This window comes from Heterodontus francisci, chromosome 39 (genome assembly GCF_036365525.1).
Source record: "Heterodontus francisci isolate sHetFra1 chromosome 39, sHetFra1.hap1, whole genome shotgun sequence".
In the NCBI taxonomy this organism is placed as follows: domain Eukaryota; kingdom Metazoa; phylum Chordata; class Chondrichthyes; order Heterodontiformes; family Heterodontidae; genus Heterodontus; species Heterodontus francisci.
The window spans coordinates 30640876-30656411 of record NC_090409.1 but is presented as its reverse complement, the minus strand read 5'-3'; the positions used below and the strand labels follow the sequence as shown (position 1 = coordinate 30656411).

Sequence of the window (15536 nt, the reverse complement as noted above, 5' to 3'; positions counted from 1 at the left end):
AATTTGGACGTAGATATAGGGGGAATGATCAAGAAGTTTGCAGACGACACAAAGATTGACCATGTGGTACATAGCGAGGAGGATAACTGAAGATTACAGGAAGATATTGATGGTCTGGTCAGATGGGCAGAAAAGTGGCAAATGGAATTCAACCCGGAGAAGTGTGAGGTGATGAATTTGGGAAGGTCAAACAAGGCAAAGGAATACACGATTAATGGGAGGATACTAAGAGGAAGTGAGTGACCTTGGAGTGAATGTCCACAGATCTCTGAAGGTAGGAGGACAAGTCAATAAGGTGGTTAAGAAGGCATATGGAATCCTTTCCTTTATTAGCTGAGGTATAGAATATAAGAGCAGGGAGGTTATGCTGGAACTGTATAACTCATTGGTTAGGCCACAATTTGAGTACTGTGTGCAGTTCTGGTCACCTCATTACAGAAAGGATGTAATTGCACTAGAGAGGGTACAGAGGAGATTTACGAGGATGTTGCCAGGACTGGAAAATTGCAGCTATGAGGAAAGATTGGATAGGCTGGGGCTGTTCTCCTTGGAATAGAGAAGAACAGGAAGATCTAATTTAGATGTACAAAATTGTGAGAGGCCTGGGTAGAGTGGATAGGAAGGGCCGATTCACCTTAGCAGAGAGCTCAGTGACTAGGAAGCATAGATTTAAAGTGATTGGTAGAAAAATTAGAGGGGAGAGGAGGAAATATTTTTTCACCCAGAGGGTGATCAGGTCTGGAACTCACTGCCTGAAAGGGTGGTCGAGCCGGAAGCCCTCAACTCATTTAAAAAGTGCCTGGATGTGCACCCGACGTGCTGTAACCTGCAGGGCTACATACCAAATGCTGGGAAGTGGGATTAGGCTGGGAGGCCCGTTTGTTTGGCTGGTGCAGACACGATGGGCCAAGTGGCCTCTTGCTGTGCCGTAAACGTTCTATGATTCTATATTGTATTTGCTGCTCACAATGCAGTCTCCTCTGCATCTGGGAAACTAAATGCAGAACGGGTGACCGCTTTGCACAACGCCTCAGTTCATTTTCCAAACGTGACTGTGATCACTGAATCCCCCACTATTAACATCCTGGGGGGTTCCCATTGACCAGAAACTGAACTGCAGTAGCCACATAAATGCTGTGGCTACAAGAGCAGGTCAGAGGCTGGGAATCCTGCAGCGAGTAACTCATCTCCTGACTCCCCAAAGCCTGTCCACCATCAACAAGGCACAAGTCAGGAGTGTGATGGAATACTCTCCACTTGCCTGGATGGGTGCAGCTCCAACAACACTCAAGAAGCTCGACACCATCCAGGACAAAGCAGCCCACTTGACTGGCACCCCATCTACAAACATTCACTCCCTCCACCACCGACGCACAGTGGCAGCAGTGTGTACCATCTACAAGATGCACTGCAGCAACGCACCAAGGCTCCTTAGACAGCACCTTCCAAACCTGCGACCTCTACCACCTGGAAGGACAAAGGCAGAAAATGCACGGGGACACCCCCACCTCCAAGTTCCCCTCCAAGCCACACACCATCCTGACTTGGAACTACATCACGGTTCCTTCACTGTCACTGGGTCAAAATCCTGGAACTCCCTTCCTAACAGCACTGTGGGTGTACCGACCCCACATGGACTGCAGTGGTTCAAGAAGGAACAGTTAGGGATGGGCAATAAACGCTGGCCCTCGCCCGCATCCCATGAATGAATTTTAAAAACCCCAAGCTTCCAGGTGTCTGTATTTCAATTCTCCACCTTGCTCCCACTCTGACCTCAGCCTCCTCTACTGTACCGACAAAGCTCAATATAAACTCCAGCAATAGGACCTCCCTTTTCGATGAGGCACTTTGCAGCCTTCCAGACTTAACAATGAGTTCAACTACTTCAGATCTGCTCCCATTCTTGTGTGACTGTTTCTGCATGTCTGCTGCTGGGCACGATTCTATATTTTCCTATTTACACCTCCTCCAGACACATCTTTTGTTTCTAATCTTGTCCAATTACCACCCCCTATTGCCTTAAACCGTCATCTCTTTTGTCATTTCATCTCTCTTCCACCCTCTCATCAACCTCCCCTCCGCCTCCCCCCAAAACTGCACACGGTACTCCAAGTGTGGTCTAACCAAGGTTCTATACAATTGAAGCAAGACTTCACTACTCCTGTACTCAAATCCTCCTGCGATAAAGGCCAACATACCATTAGCCTTCTTAATTGCTTGCTGCACCTGCATGTTAGCTTTCAGTGACTTATTGACGAGGACACCCAGGTCTCTTGGTACATCTACACTTTCTAATCTCTCACCATTTAAGAAATACTCTGCACATCTGTTCCTCCTACAAAAATGGATAACCTCACATTTTTCCACATTATATTCCATCTTCCACGTTCATGCCCATTCACCAAGTCTGTCCAAATCCCCTTGGAGCCGCTGTGCATCTTCCTCACAACAGACATTCCCACCTAGTTTAGTGTCATCCGCGAACTTGGAAATACTACATTTGGTCCCCACATATTGTGAACAGCTGGAGCCCAAGTACTGATCCTTGCGGTACCCCACTAGTCACAGCCTGCCAACGCTAGAATGACCCGCTTATTCCTACTCTCTGCCTGTTAGCCAATCCTTAATCCATGCCAGTATATTTCCGCCTATCCCATGTGCTTTAATTTTGCTAACCAACCTCCTGTGGGGAATCTATCAAAAGCCTTCTGAAAATCCAACTAGAAGACGAAGTGTCCATTTATCACATCCTTTAGAATAGATTTGTGCATTTTTACAACGACTGATGTAAGGCTAAGAGATCTGTAAATCCCTGTTTTCTCTCTCCCTCCCTTCTTAAATAGTGGGATGACATTTGCTACCTTCCAATCTGCAGGAACCGCTCCAGAATCTATCGAATCTTGGAAGATGATCACCAATGCAGCCACTATCTCCATAGCTACCTCTTTCAACACTCCTGGGCACTTATCAACCTTCAGCCCCATTAATTTCTCCAAATACAACCTTCTTACTAATACTAATTTCCTTCAATTCCTCATTTTCAATAATCCCGTGGATCTCTAATTCTGGGAGATTTCTTGTATCTCCCTCAGTGAAGACAGACACAAAGTACTCATTTAGCTTCTCTGCCATCTCTCTATACCCCACTATAAATTCTCCTGACTCTGCCTGTAATGGATCTACATTTGTCTTAGCCAAACGTTTCCTTTTTACGTCCCTCTCCAAGCTTTTACAGTTCGTTTTTGTGTTTTTTCCTTGCTTACGTTCATATTCTATTCTCCCTTTCTTTATCAGTTTCTTGGTCCTCCTTTGCTGTATTCTAAAATCCTCCCAATCCTCAGGTTTACTATTTCCAGCAACTTTCTAGGCCTTTTCTTTTAATCTTATACAATCCTTAACTTCCTTTGTTATCCACGATTGACTGCTTTTACTTTTGGGGTTTTTGTGCCTTGAAGGAATGTATACTTGCTGTAAACTATGTAATATTTCTTTCAAGACTATCCATTGCCTAGGTACTGTCATTCTTTTTCATGTATTTTCTCAATCCACCTCAGCCAATTTGCACCTCATACCTTCATAATTTCCTTGGTTCAAATTTACACCCTGGCTTCAGATTGAATTATCCTCACTTGAAAACATAATGTAAAATTAGATCATATTATGGTCACTCTTTCCTAAAGGTTCTTTTACATCAAGATTATTAATTAGCTCTTTCTCACTACATGATACTAGATCAAAAACAGTCTGTTCTTCTCGTCGGTTCCTCAACATACTGCTCTAGAAAACCATCCCTAACACACTCCATAAACTTGTTCTCCACAGCATTAGTGCTCATTAGGTTTATCCAGTCTATATGCAGATTGAAGCCACCCATGATTACCCATGCTACATGCTTCTTTAATCTCCTGATTAATACCATGCCTCATACTACTACTACTGTTTCGCGGCCTATAAACAACTCCCACCAACGTTTGCTGCCCCCTGATGTGAAGTCATTGAAGAGAGTGCAGAAAAGATTCACAAGAATGGTTCCAGAGATAAGGAACTTCAGTTATAAAGGTAGATTGGAGAAGGTGGGACTGTTTTCCTTGAAGAGAAGGCTGAGAGGTGATTTGATAGAGATATTCAAAATCATGAGGGGTCTGGACAGAGTAGATAGGGAGAAACTGCTCCCACTCGTGAAAGGATCGAGAACGAGAGGGCACAGATTTAAAGTAATTGGTAAAGGAAGCAAAAGAGACCATGAGGAAAAACTTTTTCACACAGCGAGTGGTTAAGGTCTGAAATGCGCTGCCTGACAGTGTGGTGGAAGCAGGTTCGACTGAAGGAAATTTGACTGTTATCTGAAAAGGAAGAATGTGCAGGGTTACAGGGAGAAGGCGGGGGAATAGCACCAGGAGAATTGCTCATTTGGCAAGCCGGTGCAGAGACAATGGGCTGAATGGCCTCCTTCTACACTGTAGCAATTCTGTGATTGACCTGAAACTTTAACTGTTTCTCTCTCCACAGATGCTGCCAAACCCGAGTACTTCCACCATATTCCGTCTTTATTTCAGATTTCCAGCACCCGCACTATTTGTTTTTCTATCACTAGCTCATTGGCAGAACAAGCATGAGGGGCTGAATGGCCTCTCGTTTCCCCTGCTTTGCAAACAGCTCTTTGATCCATGTACCTGACGGACAGCCGAGCTCCCTGATACCAACTCAACGGATGAACATAGGAACGTAAGAAATAGGGGCAGGAGTAGACCATTCAGCCCCTCGAGCCTGTTCTGCCATTCAACTCGATCACAGCTGATCTTCTATCTCACCGCCATTTTCCTGCACTATCCCCATGTGTCTTTAATATCTGGAAAATCGATCTTTGTCGTGAACATACTCAATAACTGAGCCTGCACTACCTCTGGGGAAGAGAATTCCAAAGATTCGCCAACCTCTGAGTGAAGAAATTCCTCCTCATCTCAGTCCTAAATGGCCGATCTCTTATTCTGAGACTGGGTCCCCTGGTTCTCGACCCCACAGCCGGGGGAAACATCCTTCCTGCATCTACCCTATCGAGCTCTGGAAGAAATTTGTACGCTTCAATGAGATCACCTCTCATTCTAAACTCTGGAGGATATCGGCCCAGTCTCCTCAATCTCTCCTCATCTGACAATGCTGCCATCCCAGGAATCAGTCTGGTGAACCTTCGAGAGGATACAACGCCTCTGCAGATTTATAACACGATTAACGGCAAATAAATGATCTTTCCTTTGAACTGGGCATTTTACCTGTGACAGGGAGGCAGACACCTGTCTGAACACACCATCCGAGTAACCCTGGGGCTTGAGGGGGTGACACACGGCTCTGTCCAAACACCAAACAGGACTGGCAGTCTGCAAGGAGTTTCGCCAACCCCAGACAGCCCACGTGCGGACACTGAGAGAACAAGAGGCCGTCAGTGACTGGGACTCTATACACACACACACACACACTCTGCTACCCACTCCCCCCCGACCCGTCTCCCATGCAAATCCCCGCGCACACCCAGACAGTTCACCTTGTGGCAGGACTGATAGTGACAGGCTGGGCCCCTCCCTCCCATACACCCTCCCCTCCCCCAGTCACGCTTGACCACCCCCTCCCCTCCCCCGTCACCGCTGATGCCCGCCCCCCCCCCCCCTTCCCCAGACACAGCCACTCCCCTCCCTCCCCCCACCCACCCCCCCCAGTCACGCCCTCACAGAGAGTCCACCCCCACTCCACTCACCTTGCTGTGCTGTTGGTGACTCTGACACCGTGCCTGACACCACACACACTCTGGGTCCTTGCTGCAGGCTTCCTCTGCCCCATAGAGTGAACAGTAATCCAGGTGCACCTTCACCAGAGAGACACAGCGTCAAGATCAGGAGAACAGGCGGTAAGAGCAGCTCAGCGCAACAATCCCGGCTGTCACACGGGCATCACCGCCGCTGACCAGACACCGCCTGACCAGCCGCCCCAGAAAAGATCGTGCCTGATCGGCGGCCGCCCGCCCCCCCCCGCCCGAGGCAGGACCGGGTCCTTCCCACAGGAGTAGGCCTAAGTGACCAAGGGGAGATTTCGTGCTCAGATTCACACTTGCACAGTGGATAGGAATCATTAAGCAGTAAGGTGTCTCTACGGCCTGGATTTCAGTCAAGGCCAAGATGTCAATACAATGATCCACAATAGGGTCTGGGCGGGTCGGCCAGAAACTGAAAACCGTTTCTCCCTCTCTATCAAAACCCTGCAGAATTTTGAACACCTCTATGAAAACGTAGCCTCAGCTTCGCTGCTCTGAGGAGAACACTCCAGCACAGGCCTCAATGGCGTTTTATAAAGGTTTAGCAACTTGCTCGCTTTTGTACTCTATGCCCTGATCAATAAAACCAAGTATTCCAAATGCTTTCGAAACAGCTTTCTCAACGCGTCCTGCCACTTTCAAAGATTTGTTTCTTTGCATCCTGAGGTCTCTTGTTTCTGCAACCCCTTTACACTTCTCAAAATTTCCAACGTTGCGACATTTCAACCATTTCTCTCTCTCGTCTCCCTGACCTTTGCTCGCAGCTTGCTGACTGCCCAGTGCAGATTGTGGTTCCTGGGTAGTGAAATTCCACCAATGAGACAATTAGTACTTACATTTTGGACCAAAACCTGAGACACAAAAATTGGAACCTTGTAGGCCACGAGGTCACCCATAGGTCGGCCACTGTATCCCCCGGCAATCAGCAGGATATTTCCATTCATTACTACAGCAACGTGGGAGTAGCGTCCTCGGAAAGATTTACTCTCCCGCCCTGAGAAAATATAATCAGAAGAAACTTAACCCCAAGTATCTGATGACGAGGCACAATCCATGCTGTACCTGTCCTGGGAGTGTTTGATAGGGACAGTATAGAGCGAGCTTTACTCTGTATCTAACCCCCGTGCTGTACCTGTCCTGGGAGTGTTTGATAGGGACAGTATAGAGCGAGCTTTACTCTGTATCTAACCCCCGTGCTGTACCTGTCCTGGGAGTGTTTGATGGGGACAGTGTAGAGGGAGCTTTACTCTGTATCTAACCCCCGTGCTGTACCTGCCCTGGGAGTGTTTGATGGGGACAGTGTAGAGGGAGCTTTACTCTGTATCTAACCCCCGTGCTGTATCTGTCCTGGGAGTGTTTGATGGGGACAGTGTAGAGGGAGCTTTACTCTGTATCTAACCCCCGTGCTGTACCTGTCCTGGGAGTGTTTGATGGGGACAGTATAGAGCGAGCTTTACTCTGTATCTAACCCCCGTGCTGTACCTGTCCTGGGAGTGTTTGATGGGGAAAGTGCAGAGGGAGCTTTACTCTGTATCTAACCCCCGTGCTGTACCTGTCCTGGGAGTGTTTGAGGGCGACAGTGTAGAGGGAGTTTTACTCTGTATCTAACCCCGTTTTTTTTTGGGGGGGGGGGGGGGGGGACAGTGTAGAGGGAGCGTTACTCTGTATCTAACCTCCCTCTGTACCTGCCCTGGGAGTGTTTGATGGGGGCAGTGTAGAGGGAGCTTTACTCTGTATCTAACCCCGTGCTGCACCTGTCGTGGGAGTGTTTGATGGGGACCGTGTAGAGGGAGCTTTACTCTGTATCCAACCCCATGCTGTACCTGTCCTAGGAGTTTTTGGTGGGGATGGTATACCTGGGCTCGGAGTGTTTGATGGGGATGGTATACCTGGGCTCGGAGTGTTTGATGGGAGAATAGAGGGAGCTTTACTCTGTATCTAACTGCAGCAGAGTGTTTCACAGAGAGGCAGTACAAAACTTGGTGACGGTGGGAATTAGGTACAGAGAAGGATGGAAATGATAAGTAATTTAAGCGAAGGGACAACATAAATATATAATTCGACTGATGAATTAGATTTAAGAGAATTAAATTAAAACTGACCAAGTAGAGGATACCAACATTGAAGGGATCAGAATTGCATTAAATAAGAATCTAGTATACATAAGTAAAAGATAACCAACAAACAGGAATTACATGGATACTAAACAAACATATATCTAACATATATCTAACATAAGAGGCGTAAGTGGTAGACATTTAAATAACAGGAACAGCTCAGACCCACTGTCTGCAATTCCTGGGCTACGTGGGGACCCCAGCAAAAAAATTACCTCTTCCAGATGGGATGCATCCTAGCTTGCTAAGGGAAGTTAAGATGGAAATTGCAGAGGCTCTGGCCAAAATCTTTCAATCCTTCTTCGATATGCAGGTGGCACCAGAGGACTGCAAACGTTGCACCCATTCCAAAAAGGGGAGAAGAATAAACCTGCAAACCTCTGACCTGGAACTATATCGCCGTTCCTTCACTGTCGCTGGGTCAAAATCCTGGAACTCCCTTCCTAACAGCACTGTGGGTGTACCTACCCCACATGGACTGCAGCGGTTCAAGAAGGCAGCTCACCACCACCTTCTCAAGGGCAATTAGGGATGGGCAATAAATGCTGGCCTGGCCAGTGACGGCCACCTCCCCTGAATGAATTTTAAAAAAACTACAGGCCAGTCCGGTAGGCTGAACCTCAGTGGCAGGGAATGTTTTCGGGACAATAATCCGGGACAAAATTAATTGGCACTTGGAAAACAATGGGTTAATAAATGAAAACCAACACTAATTGTTGTTTGAATAACTTGATTGACTTCTTTGATGAACTAACAGAGCCGGTTGATGAGAATAATATGGTTGATATGGATTTAAGAAAAGGCTTCTGACAAAGTCCTAAATGACAGACTGCTCTAAAAAAACAAATCCCATGGGATCAGGGAAATGCCGCAAGGTGGATACAAAATTGGCTCAGTGGCAGAAAACAAAGGGGAATTGTTGACGGGTGTTTTTTTGCGACTGGAGGGCTGTTTCCAGTGGCGTTCCGCAGGGCTCAGTACTGGGTCCCTTGCTCTCTGTGGTATATATTGACGATTTGGACTTAAATGTAGGGACATGATCAAGAAGTTTGCAGACGACACAATGATTGACTGTGTGGCAGACAGCGAGGAGGACAGCTGTGGAAAGACATTGATGGTCTGGTCAGATGGGCAGAAAAGTGGCAAATGGAATTCCACCTGGAGAAGTGGTGGTTAGCACCGCAGCCTCACAGCTCCAGCGACCCGGGTTCAATTCTGGGTACTGCCTGTGCGGAGTTTGCAAGTTCCCCCTGTGACCGCGTGGGTTTCCTCCGGGTGCTCCGGTTTCCTCCCACAGCCAAAGACTTGCAGGTTGACAGGTAAATTGGCCATTACAAATTGCCCCTAGTATAGGTAGGTGGCAGGGGAATTGAGGGAAGGTGGGGATGTGGTAGGAATATGGGATTAATGCAGGATTAGTATAAATGGGTGGTTGATGGTCGGCACAGACTCGGTGGGCCGAAGGGCCTGTTTCAGTGCTGTATCTCTCGATAAAAATAAATAAAAGTGTGAGGTGATGCATTTGGGGAGGTCAAACAAGGCAAAGGAATACATGATTAATGGGAAAATACTGAGAGGTGTAGAGGAAGTGAGGGACCTTGGAGTGAATGTCTACATATTCCTGAAGGTAGCAGGACAGGTTGATAAGGTGGTTAAGAAGGCATATGGAATCCTTTCCTTTATTAGCCGAGGTACAGAATATAAGAGCAGGGAGGTTATGCTGGAACTGAATAACTCATTGGTTTCGGCCACAATTTGAGTACTGTGTGTAGTTCTGGTCACCTCATTACAGAAAGGATGTAATTGCACTAGAGAGGGTACAGAGGAGATTTACGAGGATGTTGCCAGGACTGGAAAAACGCAGCTATGAGGAAAAATTGGATAGGCTGGGGTTGTTCTCCTTGGAACAGAGAAGGCGGAGGGGAAATCTGATTGAAATGTACAAAATGTTGAGGGGCCGGGATAGAGTGGAGGTGAAGGGCCTATTCACCTCAGCAGAGAGGTCAGTGACGAGGGGGCATAGATTTAAAATGATTGGTAGAAATATTAGAGAGGAGACGAGGAAAAACGTGTTCAGCCAGACGGTGGTTGGGGGTCTGGAACTCACTGCCGGAAAGGGTAGTTGAGGCAGAAACCCTGAAGTCATTCAAAAAGAATCCCGACATGCACCTCAAGAGCTGTGATCTGCAGGGCGACAGACCAAATACTGGAAGGTGGGATTAGAATAGGTGGATCGTTTTTCGGCTGGCACAGACACGATGGGCCAAGTGGCCTCTTTCTGTGCCTTAAACTTTCTATGATTCTATATGCACATGGACTTCCAAAAGATGTTTGTTAAAGTGCCACATAATAGGCTTGCCAGCAAAGTTGAAGCCCATGGAATAAAAGAGGCAAAGGCAGCGTGCGTGCAAAGTTGGCTGTGTGACAGGAAGCAGAGAGTAGCTGTGAACTATTGTTTTACTGTCTGGAGGAAGGTATACACTGGTGTTCTCCAGGGGTCAGGATTAGAACCACTGATTTTCTTGATATATATTAATGACCGAGATTTGGGTGTGCAGGGCACAAATTTAAAATTTGCAAATGACACAAAACTGCAAAGTATTATGAACTGCAAAGCGGATAGTGACGGACTTCAAAAGGACACGGACAGCCTGGTGCAATGGGTGGACAAGTGGCAGATTACATTTAACGCAGAGAAGTACAAAGTGATATATTTTGGCAGGAATAATGAGGAGGGGCAATCCAACATAAAGGGGGTGCAGGAACAGAGACCTGGGGGTATATGAGCACAAATGGTTGAAGGGTCTTTTTGATGTATATTAGTGACCTGAACCTGGGTATACAGGGCATAATTTCAAACTTTGCAGATGACACGAAACTTGGAAATATATAAAACAATGAGGTGAGTAACAGACTTCAAGGAAACACAGACAGACTGAGAAAACGCACAGAGACAATGGCAGATGAAATTTAATGTAATGAAGTGCATTTTGGTCAGAAAAATGAGGACAGGCAACATGGACTAAATTATACAATTTTCAGGGGATGCAGGGAGAGAGAGACATGGGGTTCTATTGTAAAGAAATCTTTGAAAGTGGCAGTACAAGTTGTGAACGCTATTAAGAAAGCATAGGGACATAGGAGGTGTAGGCCATTCAGCCCATCGGGCCTGCTCCGCCATTCAATACCATCATGGCTGATCATCCACTTCAATGCCTTTTTCCCCACACTATCCCCATATCCCTTTCTGTCATTGGTATTTAGAAATCTGTCAATCAGTGCTTTAAACATACTCAATGGCTGAGCTTCCACAGCCCTCTGGGATAGAGAATCTCCAACCAGGGGAAACATCGTACCTGCACTGACCCTGTCTATCCCTTTAAGTATTTTGTAGGTTTCAATGAGATCACCTCTCATTCTTTGAAACTCTGGAGAATACAGGCCCAGTTTCCCCAATCTCTCTTCATAGGACAGTCCCGCCATCCCAGGAACAAGTCTGGTGAACCTTCATTGCACTCCCTCTATAGCAATAATATCCTTCCTAAGATAAGGGGACCAAAACTGCACACAGTACTCCAGGTGCGGTCTAACCAAGGTTCTATACAATTGAAGCAAGACTTCACTACTCCTGTACTCAAATCCTCTTGCGATAAAGGCCAACATACCATTAGCCTTCTTAATTGCTTGCTGCACCTGCATGTTAGCTTTCAGTGACTTATTGACGAGGACACCCAGGTCCCTTTGTACATCTACACTTTCTAATCTCTTACCATTTAAGAAATACTCTGCACATCTGTTCCTCCTACAAAAATGGATCACCTCACATTTCTCCACATTATATTCCATCTGGCATGTTCTTGCCCACTCACTAAGTCTGTCCAAATCCCCTTGAAGCTGCTTTGCATCTTCCTCACAACACACATTCCCAACTAGTTTTGTGTCATCTGCGAACTTGGAAACATCACATTTGGTCCCCACATCCAAATCATTGATATATATTGTGAACAGCTGGGGCCCAAGCACTGATCCCTGCAGAACCCCACTCGTGACAGCCTGCCAACGCGAGAATGACCCGTTTATTCCTACTCTAGGTTTTCTGCCTGTTAACCGATCCTTAATCCACGCCAGTATATTTCCGCCTATCCGATGTGCTTTCATTTTGCTAACCAACCTCCTGTGGGGGACTTTGTCAAAGGCCTTCTGAAAATCCAAGTATACCACATCCACCAACTCATCAATTCTGTTAATAACATCCTCAAACAACACTTTCGTCAAACATAAATCCATGTTGACTCTGCCCAAACAGTTCATTATTACCCGAGTGTCCAAGCATAAGAGATCCTTGACTTTATTAAGAGGTATAATGTAGTAAATGTAGGAAGCTTTGCTCAACCTTTATGTAACACTGATTAGGCCATATGGAGAGCTGTATATCCAAGTCGGCCGTTGAAGTAAATATTGGTGACATAGAAGGTATCAAAGGCAGCATTGTTAGAAAGAGACATTGACAGATGAAGCAAACAGCCCCTGCGGTCGAGGGATTTGTAATGGGAGATCATCCGTTTTGAACAATGAAGGTACAGATCCCAGTCGTTTTTCAATGTTGGAAAGCTAGGAAGAGTGGACACTCAAAGAGATTGAGGGTCCGTGTACACAGATCACGCAAATGGAGCAGGCAGGTGCAAAAAAACTAATTAAAAAGGCTAAGGGAATGTTAGTCTTCATAGCTGGTGGGTTAGAACATAAAGGGAAGTTTTTGCGACAGCTGTGTACAGTTCTGGGCACCGCACCTTAGAAGGGGTATCTTGGCCATGGATGGAGTGCAGTGCAGGTTCACTTGAATAATAACCAGGGCTCCAAGATTATGTGGAGAGGTGACATAAACTATGCTTGCACTCCCGGAAGAGAGCAGGTTGAGGGGTGATTTCACAGTGTCACAGAAAGTCAGCCCATTGTGCGTGTGCTGGCTCACAAAGCATCCAACTCGTCTCACTTCCCTGCTCTTTCCCGACAAATATTTTCCCGTCAAGTATTTCTCAGGATTTGGAAAGGAATTGATAGAGAGAATTTTTCCCCCTCACTGGCTGGGGAGCCCAGGACAAAGTGACATAACCTCAAAACTAGAATCAGGCTATTCAGCGGAGAGGTTAAGCAACACGTGTTGGGCCACAAAAAGCTGTCGGGGCTCAAGTAATAATTTTAAATAGGAGATTGATGAGATTTGCACTCGAGAAGGGGATAAAAGGATTCGGAGCTCGGATACAGATCTCACTGAATGGCAGAACAGGCTCGAGGGGCTGAATGGCCTCTTCCCGCTCAGACCTTCCTCCATTTTTGGAAGATGCCAGGACCAGCTGAGAAGGCGGCTGGAAAAGGCATCCTTGAATTTATCAATAGAGGTCGAGAGTACAAAAGCAAGGAAATTATGTTGAACCGTTGTGAAACACTGGTGAGGTCCCAGATGGCTATTGTGGCCCAGTACTGGGAACCATACTTTAGGAAGGATGTCAAGGCCCGAGAGAGGGCGCAGAGGAGATTTATTAAAATGGTACGAGGATGAAAGACTTCAGTTAAGGCAGCACAGTGGTGCAGTGGGGGGCGGCACAATGAACAAACAAAGAACAAAGAACAGTACAGCACAGGAACAGGCCATTCGGCCCTCCAAGCCTGCGCCGATCTTGATGCCTGCCTAAACTAACACCTTCTGCACTTCCGGGGCCCATATCCCTCTATTCCCATCCTATTCATATATTTGTCAAGGTGTCTCTTAAACGTCGCTATCGTATTTGCTTCCACCACCTCCCCTGGCAGCAAGTTCCAGGCACTCACCACCCTCTGTGTAAAAAAACTTGCCTCGCACATCCCCTCTAAACTTTGCCCCCCTCACCTTAAACCTATGTCCCCTAGTAACTGACTCTTCCACCCTGGGAAAAAGCTTCTGACTATCCACTCTGTCCATGCCGCTGATAACTCTGTAAACCTCTATCATGTCGTCCCTCCACCTCCGTCGTTCCAGTGAAAACAATCCGAGTTTTTCCAACCTCTCCTCATCGCTAATGCCCTCCAGACCAGGCAACATCCTGGTAAACCTCCTCTGTACCCTCTCCAAAGCCTCCACGTCCTTCTGGTAGTGTGGCGGCCAGAATTGCACGCAATATTCTAAGTGTGGCCTAACTAAGGTTCTGTCCAGCTGCAACATGACTTGCCAATTTTTATACTCTATGCCCCGACCGATGAAGGCAAGCATGCCGTATGCCTTCTTGATTACCTTATCCACCTGCGTTGCCACTTTCAGTGACCTGTGGACCTGTACGCCCAGATCTCTCTGCCTGTCAATACTCCCAAGGGTTCTGCCATTTACTGTATACTTCCCACCTGCATTAGACATTCCAAAATGCATTACCTCACATTTGTCCGGATTAAACTCCATCTGCCATTTCTCCATCCAAGTGTCCAACCGATCTATATCCTGCTGTATCCTCTGACAATCCTCATCATTATCCGCAACTCCACCAACCTTTGTGTCGTCCGCAAACTTACTAATCAGACCAGCTACATTTTCCTCCAGATCATTTATATATACTACAAACAGCAAAGGTCCCAGCACTGATCCCTGCGGAACACCACTAGTCACATCCCTCCATTCAGAAAAACACCCATCCACTGTTGCCCTCTGTCTTCTGTGACTGAGCCAGTTCTGTATCCATCTTGCCAGCTCACCTCTGATCCCGTGTGACTTCACCTTTTGCACCAGTCTGCCATGCGGGACCTTGTCAAAGGCTTTACTAAAGTCCATATAGACAACATCCACTGCCCTTCCCTCATCAATCATCTTCGTCACTTCCTCAAAAAACTCAATCAAATTAGTAAGACATGACCTCCCCTTCACAAAACCATGCTGCCTCTCGCTAATAAGTTTGTTTGTTTCCAAATGGGAGTAAATCCTGTCCCGAAGAATCCTCTCTAATAGTTTCCCTACCACTGACGTAAGGCTCACCGGCCTATAATTTCCTGGATTATCCTTACCACCCTTCTTAAACAAAGGAACAACATTGGCTATTCTCCAGTTCTCTGGGACCTCACCTGTAGCCAATGAGGATGCAAAGATTTCTGTCAAGGCCCCAGCAATTTCTTCCCTTGCCTCACTCAGTATTCTAGGGTAGATCCCATCAGGCCCTGGGGACTTATCTACCTTAATGCTTTGCAAGACACCCAACACCTCCTCCTTTTTGATAATGAGATGACTGAGACTATCTGCACTCCCTTCCCTAGACTCATCATCCACCAAGTCCTTCTCCTTGGTGAATACTGATGCAAAGTACTCATTTAGCACCACGCCCATTTCCTCTGGCTCCACACATAGATTCCCATCTCTGTCCTTGAGTAGGCCAACCCTTTCCCTGGTTACCCTCTTGCTCTTTATATATGTATAAAAAGCCATGGGATTTTCCTGAATCCTGTTTGCCAATGACTTTTCATGACCCCTTTTAGCCCTCCTGACTCCTTGCTTAAGTTCCTTCCAACTGTCTTTATATTCCTCAAGTGTTTCATCTGTTCCTAGCCTTCCAGCCCTTACAAATGCTTCCTTTTTCTTTTTGACTCGGCTCACAATATCC

The 15536-nt window shown here is 46.6% G+C and overlaps 1 protein-coding gene across 1 annotated transcript in view; it reads right to left on the bottom strand.

Annotated features, from left to right (window-relative positions):
• The window catches only part of megf8 (multiple EGF-like-domains 8), a 173655-nt gene that overhangs the window by 99813 nt on the left and 58306 nt on the right, over positions 1–15536 (bottom strand). The window contains exons 11-13 of the mRNA XM_068018430.1: positions 6640–6797; positions 5750–5857; positions 5271–5418 (exon numbers count right to left, since the gene is read on the bottom strand). Coding sequence (XP_067874531.1) covers positions 5271–5418; positions 5750–5857; positions 6640–6797 — 414 coding nt within the window. The remainder of the gene's footprint in view (positions 1–5270; positions 5419–5749; positions 5858–6639; positions 6798–15536) is intronic.